General features: G+C 33.6%; 1 protein-coding gene across 1 annotated transcript in view; it reads left to right on the top strand.

Moving 5' to 3' along the window:
* Nucleotides 1-8913, top strand: part of fng (Fringe glycosyltransferase) — a 131233-nt gene extending 122320 nt beyond the window's left edge. The window contains exons 6-8 of the mRNA XM_077435844.1: nucleotides 3085-3155; nucleotides 3682-3859; nucleotides 5830-8913. Coding sequence (XP_077291970.1) covers nucleotides 3085-3155; nucleotides 3682-3859; nucleotides 5830-5884 — 304 coding nt within the window. The 3' untranslated portion in view covers nucleotides 5885-8913. The remainder of the gene's footprint in view (nucleotides 1-3084; nucleotides 3156-3681; nucleotides 3860-5829) is intronic.
* The last annotated feature ends 3744 nt before the right edge of the window (nucleotides 8914-12657 follow it).

Here is a 12657-nt window from a genome sequence, read left to right as displayed (position 1 = left end):
TACCTTCACTCTGATAGTCCAGTGAAATTCCTGCCCGTCAAAATATTGAGATCTGATTTTGAACCACATCCACTATTCAGGTTGCTTTAATATATTACCGACATACAGGGGTTAGCTAACATTGAAGTAACTTGATATCTCCAACATTAAGCTAGAATAGTTTATTCATTGACCAATTCATTAAAAATAGCATCGGAATCTTGCGTCAGGTTGAAGCGATGACAACTAGCTATCCAAAAAACACGTCTTTCTACCCACAATTCACAGGCTTAACAGTTAAATAGTTACTTTTTTCACATCCCCTGCTGCTGCCGTTCTTCCGTCAAGGTTTTGATTTCCAAATGCATAATCGATTTGATAGTATGATTATACGATTTATAAAAGTCTTCCGGATAAGACAAAACATCAATTTCTGACGCCTGCGACACGTATAAAAATAGTGTGTAGTAAAAAAAATTGGTGATTTATTATCGAGGAGCTTTCAGTGAATTAGAGCTCAGGTGGGTGGGCCTAATTTCGGTCACATTCTTGGGCTTTCCCTTGCAGTGTGAGGGCACACTTTCTCCATTCCGCTCTCTCCTGTTCCTCCTTCGGGTCACCCCTGGGGGTTCAAAGCACTTACGATTTGCCGCAAAGGGGTTGCCATTATCGAAGCTCGGCGAGAGGGCCATTACGCATTTTTACCCAATTTCCAAGTAAGCTTCCCGCTAATACGTTTATGTACATTTCACCCACCTATAGTTTCGTCAACCTTTTCACAACACGATTTATTTCAACTATAAAGACTCTTCAATTACGCGATTCGAAACGGGTGAGTGGGTGGCTCGTAAGTAATCTTGGCTCGTGGAACTTTGACCCAGTAAAACGGTCTTTTAATAACGTTTCGATATAAAGCCGTACGAGGCTTTGCCGTTTTATGTGCGAGTTGGGTCGTAAGCGAGATTAATTGCACCATAAATGGTTAAATGTTGACCTGTTGAAAGGTAGTCGAGATGAGCAACTGCTCCAAAACCCCACGACACAATCTCCTGGGATGTATAAATATCTATGCACCTTTTATATAAATCGATTCGACGAAAAAGTCGGATATAAAACATACTAGTTCCGTTCAATGGTTCCAAAACGCATTCAAGTACATTTCATTTTTCTCTGAATATACATACATATGATAGTTGTGTTAAAAAAACTAAAATAGACTTTCAACATAACTAGATTTCCTTCAAAAGTCCAAACTTTTGATTCCGTGCAAGACGGTTACAGAAGTGGTAACGAAATTTTATTGTATTTACAGTAAACCCTCGATTATACGTACTTGAAAAATATATATATTTTTTTTTTTAATTAATTTAATTTAATGAAACGTCTTTATCGTAAAAGTCTTCTGAAAACTCTAGATGAGGAAGTTGACAACCTGATCAATTTCTGGAAAAAATATGACGATATTGGATGCTATACACGGAATAACACAATCTTGGTCACAAGTAAAGCCAGTAACACTTTTTCGATCTAGAAAGATTCTTCCTGACATGGAAACAGATTTAGTGAATTCTGAAGAGAATGAAGCAAATGATATATTTTTTGTTAGCAAAAAAATTTGTCATGTAAATATGTTTTTGTTGTGTTGTAACTATGACATTGTATTGGAAACCAAGTCAAAATTTGATGATTCGGATTATTCGGGTTTTTCAATTATCCGTGCCCTTCTTTCCCAGCATTAGCCCGGGTAATCGAGAGTGTACTGTATTTACATTTTTAGCTACAGTGACATTACAGAATACTCTAACTCGTCATTGTGACCAAATATATGTACATATACATACATAAGCAGAGTACAAATACTATACATATATAAATACATATGTACATATATAAGAAAATTTGCGAGACATCTACATATGTTTTAGATAATAAATTTTGAAATCATATTCAAATTAACGAGATATACATGTTATAGATTTTTTTTTTATTTAAAAATCATATTCAAATTATGGTGAAAAAGTGGGTAGGATGTTTTTTTTTTCAATTTGATGGAGGAAACGACCTACTTGGTGTCACAAATATCCAAGTCTGACCAGCAGCAATTGAGGTCAGCTCACGGGATCGAAACCGGTAACCTCTCGGTGCTTAGTATCAACGCAACTATTTGAAATCCCGGTGCTAGCACCGGGATCCCGGGATCAGAAATTCCCAGCACCGCAATCCCGGTGCTGAAGTAACCTTCCGGGATTGGAAGCACTAATATGTACATATGTATAATATGAAATGTGACTTAACTAATAGATGTGTTCTGTTCATTAAATTTCGAGACTTGGTCCTTGTATATGTAGTAAAATAAGTAAAAAAAATAAATCTTCAGCGGTTGTTATTAATCAAGATTATTTTTAACGACTTTTCGAAAATTGTAAATTAAAATCGAACAACTATCATTAAATATAATATATATTTATACTTTCATCGTGTTTGTTATCGCACGGAAAATTTTAATTACGCGCGCTCCCTAAAGGTGCAGTTAATTTTAATTTTACCCTTCTCGTTCACCGGTTAATTTTAATCGCTCGTTTAAAAGCACGCTGAAATCGCCAATTTTCGCGCAATTGTTTTTTTGCTTATACTTATACTGTATGTGCATAATTTTTAATTTCACTAATCAAAAGAAAGCAACCCAGTACGTACTAGATGTGTATATGTTCATATGTATGTGAAAAACAACGAGTCACGTTCAAATAATACGGTCGATTTGTATTTAATGACTTTTGATTATACGAATTAGAAGAGTGGCAAAAAATGAAAACAAAATGAGTCGGCGTTATTATTTCTAAATTAGAAACACGTGAATACAAGCACAAACACTGTTTTGTATGCATTAGGACACGACAATGGCAATGGGCAATCTCAACAATGCCCGACTTACCAATGTATGCATAAACGTTTCGCAGTTGGGTTTCTTTTCGTATCTCGTGGATTTGATTGGATCTCGAATTCTATTAAAACTTTTTTTCATTTTGTGGTCGCCGTTTTTATAATTGGTTTTAAATATTACAAGTGTGAAATTTTTCTGATTATCATTTTTATTTTTTGTTACAGTGGAGGAAAATTCATCAGCATCGGGGATAAAATAAAACTTCCAGATGACGTCACTATGGGATACATAATAGGTATGTCAAATCATAAAAATCATAGATAAGAAGTGTGTACATGTAAAATTCAATTAGATGGGACACGTGGTAAGCATTTAATTAACCTATATTGTACTATAGTAAAGTTTGAACCCGCAACCTTTCAATCATAAGCGGAATACTTTTCGAATAAAATCGAAGCTACACATAAAATGGCACAAGTCAAATTGAACGACGCTCTTTATTAATTCTGAGCTGGGATATTTTTTGAAACGACAGCGTTAAATTGTTATTAGTCGTAACTTGTATTTGCCGCATAAAGTTTGATATCAATTCGGAGTACATATACATATGCATGTTGTAATAAAAAAATCGTTGCATATGTACATATACGTGTTGTATGTTTGTACAGAGAAAGATGACAGTTTAAGTTGAGGAGTCCTCCTGGGACTCTTCACTCGACTTCGTCTCTCGCTTCGCGTGTGAAAGCTCACAAGCTGTCGCGAAAGCACTCAAAGAATGCAAATGCAATTTATGCGAGCCTTTGAATTCGATTCTGTTGCAGAACATCTGCTGGGAAAACCTCTGACGGTCGTCGAACAATTCCACTCGCACCTGGAATCGATGAAGTTCCTCAGGAGGGACACCCTCCACGACCAGGTCTCGTTCTCCTTCTCCAACCACAAGGACGAGTGGAACGTCGTCAACGTCGAAGGATTCGATCTCAACTATGATCCTAACAGGTTGGTTTTCATTTTATTATTTTAATTGATTGGTATCTTCACTTTTGATTGATACTGTACTGGTTATACAGTATCAATCAAATAACCAAACATAAAAATGACTTCATAATTATTCTGTTCTGCTAAGGCCTCTCTTCTTCAAGCTGATGGTTTTTATGAATCTCCTTCATTTTTTACTCGATCAGGTGTTACTCAGGGGTCCACTTTAGGCCCATTACTATTTACAATTCTTATTAATAACCTCCCTAGAGTTTTATGTAATGCATCATGTCTCTTGTTTGCTGACGACGTTAAATTATTCTTTGCTGTCAAGAATGAGAGGTAAGCCTCTCTGTCTTGAAATTCAGTCTTGCTGAAACGCTGTCTTGAAATTCAGTTCTATTTTAGGTCTAGAACTTAATATTAATAAATGTGCAATTATGAGCTATATGTGCACATTCGCTCTATTGTCACGGATAATCCATTGGATCCGTCTTGTTGAAGCGTGTGGAATCTATGCTCGATTTCGGTATCACTTTTGATCCTCAACTCACCTTTCACAACCACATCAAGACAGTCGCTGACGTTTCCTTTCATCAACTGTGATTTGTCTTGAGATATGCTAATTTATTCTCCAACCCTTTGTCTTCTCGCTTGTGAGAAGAAAGCTAGAGTATAATGCAATTTTTTGAATCCGTATGAAGCAAATTACTTTCTAATAATTAAGAAAGTGCAAAAATCATTTCCTCGTTTCCTTTGTAGGAAAGAGTTTGGGTATTACCCATATCTCTACCCACTCATTTTCTTTTAATTCCCTTGAACTTCGGAGAAACTTCTCATTAATTCGTTTTGTTCTACAGCTTCTACGTGGTAATACGTCATGCCCGTGGTTGCTGGATTATGTGCGTGGTAGACATCATCATTTGATGGTTGTTCAACCATCAACCATCATTTGATGGTTGTTCATCACCTGCTGCTCGCACAGTTCTTTATCGAATGGCTCCTGTTCCAAAAGATATCCGACTTCTCAATGAAATCGTTGCTGCTGAGCCTTAATATGATATGTTCCACCTCAGTGATCGGAGATTGTTTTACCCTATTTGTCTGGTAGCTTGCGCTCATCGTTATTTTCATAATTTAATGTGATGTATGAGTGGAATTTTAATCTCTCTTCCATTTGGGCCTTGCAGGGATGTTTTTATTTGCAGCTGGTTCTTATATATCGGTGCTGGCTGTAGGTGCAAGACATTCCCTACTTGGTATTTCATTATTTGATATTTTTACGTTATCTGCTAGTATTATAATGCTATTGTTTTTTTTTTTTGATTATGTATACATTTGTTTTTTGTCTGTGTATATACATACATAAGTATATATTTTTATTTTTCTCATCTCTCTGTATTTTTTCGACCATTGTGGTGCATTAGGGTCTCCTATAATGCCACAATGGTCCAAACTTAAAATAAAAATAAATAATTTAGAAATAGATTCCATGATTCACACATAATAAATGAGAGTATATTGAAATGCGAAAAAAAATTGTTTATTTTACTAGAATTCAATACCCTTTTCAACTGAAAACATTCAATATAATCTCTCTCTCTCTGCTAGATTTTTAATCAAAACTTGTCAGACCACCGTGTAGTTTTAACACATTCACACCGGGCCTATCAAAAATACCGAGAATTTTATGATGTTTATTTTCGAAACGACACTTGCAATGGAATTTCATAGTGGAATTTGATTATCCGACGCGGGTATGAATCAAAACTTTAACGATTCCTCTACATACTATCCTATAATATAATATAATACTATCCGCTTTCAATTGCTGCGGCCATTAAAGAGATATATACGCGCTTGTTAATTTTTTTATAGCCAAAATGTGTGTATATCGTTTGTCAGATTCACGGCACGACGCCAACCCAAAACCACACTGCAATTGAACCATGTTTTTACGATGTTTTTTTTTTTTGTTTGTTTTTATTCAGGTTTCTGTCGCTGCATTGTTTCCTGTTTCCATACTTCAGTTTCTGTCCGAGATAGGACGATAATTCACAACCCAGCTGAATAGATGGATTTATGCTGCAGAAGTGCATAAGTGCACTCGACGTGTTGAACATCACATTAGTCATGCTCAGTGCACTGTGCGAGTACTGCCATGCTGCTAGAAAAAGCTTAAAGCTTCAGTTAAAGGTTGTTGTGCTATGAACTATATTTTTGAAAACGAAAACGTGTTGTTGAATGTTTATATACTCTCTAGTCTGCATTGATTTGTATGATTGTATCGTTGCATACGACCGCAAGATTTCTAATTGTAAAGCATGATCCAGCAGTTGTATTGGAAGCTTTTCACATACACATTTTTTATGGGGAACATTCGAACATTTAGAATTCAATTTACATCAGCAAGAAAACGCCACATCCCATACAAATAATCAAACAATTGCTTTATTCAATTGATTTAATTACTTTGATCTACAATACTTATATTTCATTTAAGAAAAACTTCCAAAATAACCGTTGGATCACTTTTTATATTTTCGGTTGTATAATAAGTTGAATAAAATCAGGAAGGTAGACTCTCCTAGTCAAAATTTTTGCATCTTGTGGTTATACGATATGTTAGGTATTTATTGTATATTATTATATTTGCAAATGTATTATATTTAGAAATGTTTGATTCATCATTGTATTATAGAATAGGAATAAGTTTTTAGACAATAAAATGTTATGAAATTGAAAAGGGTAGGTTTGACATTTAAAATGACTGATTTTTTATACAAAAGATCTTCCTATGACTCTCATAAACATAAATAATAATAGTTTGGGTCATGACAAATTCTTCTTTGAAGGTGCAATACGTTGTAGTTTCAGTTTGAATATAAACGTGTCCATACACTAGGCGCATAAAACGTGTTCACAAACTCGGCATATTAAAATCATTCTAATAATTGTTAGTATCATTACGAAAATGGTAATGAACAATGCGTAAATTGTATTATAAAACGACATGATCAAAAGACCGTTACAGAAATGGTGTAACGAACTATAGCGACTTGGTCGCTGTTCGGAAGTTTGACTTCTGCCGTGCGATTTTTTTTTATATATTTAAAACTAGTCGTTTTAAATATATATAAAAAAACAGTGTGGCGAATCTAATAGTAAATATTCATTTGTTTTTTTATTAAATTTATTTTAATCGAAAAAAAATAATATTCAAACAATCGAATCGTCGTCCTAGAAACTTTGACTTGTTTTCGATGTTCCCAACCAAAAATACTTACATACAAAGTCTTCTTTCGAAATTGTATACATATATTAGATATGTTTTTTTTTATAAATATATATTCCTCCAATATCATTCCGAAAAATTATACTAACTTGTTTTGGTCATAAAAATTAATTATCCAGATTAGATGTAGCCAATGTGCTAAATAAATCATTTTTAGGAAAGCTTTAATAGTCGATACAATTTTCTCGAAACCCACTTCACACTCTCTTTTACCATATCAAAATAATTATTCAATTATTTTTATTCATTTCATCATATTTTTGGTATTTTGGAATTTCTTGTTTCGATAGATATTGTAACGTGGGAACATAAAAGTGAGTATCCACTAAGTGCATTCGTGGGTGAACAAAAGAGACCCCATATTATCCTAACGGGATTCAGTTTCCCCGATTAAAGGATACGCTGGGGTTCTCACAGAACAGGGCGAGCGTGGGTAGACTTACGTGCCTAGACAGTAGACGCGCTAACCGATCGGCGATGCTATAATGAGCAACTTGTCCTTTATAAGATACACACGGTAGATCAAGTGCTCTGGACGGAGTGGTGATTACGTGTGGACCTCCTGAGAGTATCCACTGTCTAAGTGTATTTGTGGGTGAACAATAGAGACCCTGTACTAGGCTAACGGGATTCAGTATATACGTTGGCGTTCTCACAGAATGGGGCGAGTGCGGGTAGACCTATTCGCAACCAAAAATATTTACATACAAACTTACATACAAAGTCTCTTTCGAAATTATACATATATTAGATAAATTAGTCATGACTCAACGTTTTGTAAAATTGAAGTATTAATTTCGATCCGATGGGACTCTTATTCAGTGCCTTTACAATTTCGCAATCGAGTGCCTTTCAAATCAAGCCTTCATGTTTTACGAATCAAACGCCTTATACAAAAAAAAACTGTTTCGAAAAAAGATTCGAATCTTTCATAATTAAAATGATCATAATTGGTAATGAGCGGCGCACACGTCCAGCATTTCTCGAGTCACGGTCGATTTGGTGGGTCGACTTTATCTTCGGATAAGTCATCTCCACGTTTACGGGAGTATATCTTTCACCTGCGCATACAATACATATATATAATAATTTTCGTTCACCTTTACAATCTCCAGACAAATATTTAATGGCCGGCCTCCACGCGGGGGGGCCACCGTCCGAACAGAAATCATATTAACGATAATAATAATATATACAAAAAAAAAGAATAATGTATAGTATATTATATACATACACACACTCGCACCGGGTGATTCGGACGAGATTGTTCGTAATGTGTGTTACGACATTTTGAGCATAATGGTCGGTGAAATTGATACTGGCCGTGTAACGAATCGAATATATTTTCGCAGTGGTGTAATTTAAAGTCGACTATTATTAATTATTGTTATTATTGGATCGCAACGTGTGTGGGTTGCCTTACAAAACGCGCCTCGTTCCGATGCCTAAATATTATAATATTATATAATTGTGATTAGAGTTTGTTACTTGATATTGTTAAATTATATGTAAATTTAATTCACTTAGATATTACGTAATAAATAAAGGTGCTCTGTTGTATACTTTTCGATTCGATTCTCAGTATTTCTCAAATTGTTTCAATTCAGTCTTCCTCAAGTAATACAAAAAAAAATTGACTGAAACATCATACAAAGTGGCCCAATGACGGAGAGATTCATCTGCAGACAAGTCTAGCAATTTATTTGTCTGAAACGAAGTATAATATTTTGCCCAGTTCCAAAATTGCATTCGCAAAAAGATATTTTATTCCATAGAAATTTATCTGTCGTAGCATATTTTGCTACGAAAAATTTTGGTTCGCGGAAAGATGCACTAAATTGCACTGAATAGAGTTGCGCAGTTTCGAGTGGTCATAATTTTCAAAGGCGCTCAAATATAACTTACGCAATAGAATTCCACAAAAAAAGGTTTGCTAGCACCCTCGGATAACATTTAAATACCCCATTGACGCTTTTTTGTGGAATTGGAACGTCTTTGAAAGTTTGAATGTCTCGAAAGTGCAACTATGTATCTCGAGTGCAGTTTTCCGGTCACCAAAATTTTATAGGCCCAGATTTATCTGCAGACAAATCTTTCTCCGTGTGGGTTCCTTAAAACAACTGTGATTTTCTGTAAATATTATTATTATTATATAAAATTTATTCGGTTTTGAAATAATAATTGTGAATATATTAAAAATGTGACGCTATGCTTTGAAATTCTTGCTGTAGTATAATTTAAAAATGTTTATACATACATTTAAAGTTTATTTATACATAAACCAATCAATGTTCATATCAAATTTAATAAATAAATAATTAATTAAGTATTGATCTTATTATATTATATTATAAATAATAAAGAGAATTTTTTTTTATTATATTGTAAAATTTAAAAATAAATGAACATTCACCATTGTAAATATTTTATAATATAATATGTGTAATAACAATAAAAATGAATGAATCTTTTATTATCATATATGAAATTGTTTATTATTTTTTTTTTTTGTAAATGAAATCAATAATATTATATACAATATATATTTTTATTATGTTAAACTATTTCGCCTTTCATTTATGCAAACCTATTTTCATTTTCGGCACACACAGAAAGCTTTTCATATACGAATGTGTTCCCCTTTAATTAATGGCTATTTTCTGAAAGCTAAATCGTGTTCTTATCCCTCCTCCCCCCCCCATATTGGATACAAATTTAATTAAAAAATAACACGAACGTACATATACATACATACTACTTGGAATTAATATTAAATATATATATATATATATATATATATATATATATATATATATATATATATATATATATATATATATATATATATATATATATATATCGAACTGTAAAAATTAGATTATGCATTTTGAAACTTTTTTTTCCGGACGTCCGAAAAAATTGGAAAAACTTATCGACCTTTTCTATATTCAAAACTCGTACTCGATTAGCCTCGTGCATTTCAGCGAGAAAAATTGCTAAATTTTCCGCATGAACATAATACAACATTATCGAAGAGGAATTTTCCGAAACTATTGTATTATTCAAAGATGGGTGGGCTATTTCATGTCTTATGACAAAGTAGAGTCGACGAGATGTAAAGTTTGCGATTTTCTTTTTTACTCGCCGGAAGTGGAGCACGGAAGGATTATTACGAGCTCAGTTCGTCCCTGGAAATTTTCCATTTGCTGCATATCATTTGAAAAGCGTGATCGGAATGTGCACCCACAATTCTGCTTATTGTATTTTTATTACTAACCCTTTCCAAATGGAGAAGATTCGCTACTCCACCACCCACATTCCAATAATTGATGCTCGATGACATTTATTGCAGAAAATGGGTAGTTTTCTTCCCACACATAATAATTTTACAGATCGACGGGTGAGTTTCCAGCTCCGGGAAGAAGATTTAATCGATTCTTGGTTGGAACCCCCAGTTGCGATAGTGGTTTTGTCAGTGAGATGTAGAAACTTAAAATGCTCCATATTCTACAAATATTACTACGAATTACACTGTTCGACACGAAAAATGGTTCAGAGACGAGATGTGACTTTTCTTATAGATATATGCCCAGTAAATACGAATCTGGTAATAAAAAATGTTGATTGGCTCGAGATTCGGAGATATGTGTTTTTTAAATCGCGCGATTTTTCTATATCTTGGTGTTGTTCGGTCGATGTCTCAAAATTTGTCAATTTCCTGTTCAAAACGAATATTGGAATCTATAGTCGGGTATTTTATCTTTCATTTGTAGTAATTTTCAGCTTTCAAATCTCTCTAAGTAGTCGTCCAGTTCAAATTAAAAGTCAAAAATACGTATTTTCACTTGGGATTTTTTCCCACTGTTAATACTATTTTATATTGAAACATGTTTATTGAAATAGTGTTCTGGCTACACTATTTTTTGTTTTCGTTTAAAAGGGTTAATTGGAAGTGTGCTGAATTTTAAATCGGTAAAATTTGGCATTGGGCATAGATCTATAAGTTAATAGTTAGCAAATGCCTTTGCTAACTATTTTCATTCGGTTTTTGATTCGACTACTGTTATGACTTCCCCTAGTTTAGATTCCTCCATGTTTCCATTATTGTCTGTTGACAAGTTCCATTTATCTGATTTACGCTACGGTTTTGGTAAAATTAAAAATATTAAATCTTTTAGACCAGATTTCATTTTAAAGGGTAGTGAGCCTGGACTCTCGTCTCCATTGATTTTTATTTTTAATCTAATGCTGAAGACTTTCGTGTATCATGGAAGTGTTCGAAACTAACAAAATAATAACAAAAATTTCAATTACATCAAAAATAAATCGGCTTGTTTTTTAAAATGACAGGGCGTTTTGAAATCTACTGAATTGCATTATTAGATTAAAACACCCAATTTTTGCCTTAAAGCTTTCTGCCCCTAAACCGACGATATTTATTAAATAAAAACTTCATTGTGGGTCAAGATTTAAATTAAATGCAATTTTGATGTGAAAATCTTAAAAAAAATTGTTAAAAAACATACATACATACATATGTATATAATAATCTTGGAAAGGGCCTTTGAAATGCTTCGACAGCTAAGAGGGTTAAACGAACATTCCAAAATAGAATATCGTTAGATGGATTCTGTCAAGTATTGCATCCATAATATAAAGGGGTTGACAATTTTATATGAAATTTTCCCGATTGGAATTTATATATATATATATATATATATATATATATATATATATATATATATATATATATATATATTTCAGAATTCCATTTGCGTCGATTAGAATTCTAGCTTTGATTTATTTCCGCCAACAATTTTTCGCTCACACAAATCCAATTTATTTCTCCGTCATACAAATACACAAATATACATACATATGTACATATAATACGGCTTGCGTGTGCAAAATTTCAAAATCCTAACAAAAAGCGATTAATTCCCGAACCGCTTATTAAATATTAGTTCGATACGATTAATAACGAGTCCATATGTAATACATCATCCATTTTATATTTTATTGTTTCGGATGCATCGCAGCGTGTTAACAATACAAACAAATATAAATCAAAAGCACGGGAATACACCTACCCACAATAATAAATATAAAATTGTCAGTCGGCGGTGAAAAGGTTATTCGTAAGTGAAATTCGAGTGATTGATAGCGTTCGAAACGCGGACGTGTTCTTTTCCGAACTAACAAAACGCTCTCGGACATAAATCAAGCGTTTTGTTTCCGATCAATTAGTCGCTTTGACTTCCGAGCTCCACGGCTTGAAAAACACTGGAGAACGTGCTAATTGCGACAGATAAAATACCCTGCTCTCTATCTTTGATGACCTTTGCCCACTGCTTTCAACGCGACACACAAAAGAAAGGTTTCTTATAACTTGACTTTGCTTAACCCTTTGATGTATGCGACACTTTTTGTGCCACTTGTATTATACAGCGGAGTGATAACTTTATTTACCATTTCAGCAACTCAAGTAACAACTTGCTCGAGTTCATTATTAAATATATTATTT

Source organism: Arctopsyche grandis, chromosome 8 (genome assembly GCF_051622035.1).
Source record: "Arctopsyche grandis isolate Sample6627 chromosome 8, ASM5162203v2, whole genome shotgun sequence".
In the NCBI taxonomy this organism is placed as follows: domain Eukaryota; kingdom Metazoa; phylum Arthropoda; class Insecta; order Trichoptera; family Hydropsychidae; genus Arctopsyche; species Arctopsyche grandis.
Note: the sequence above shows the minus strand (reverse complement) of the source record. Positions and strands in the feature narration are given on the sequence as shown.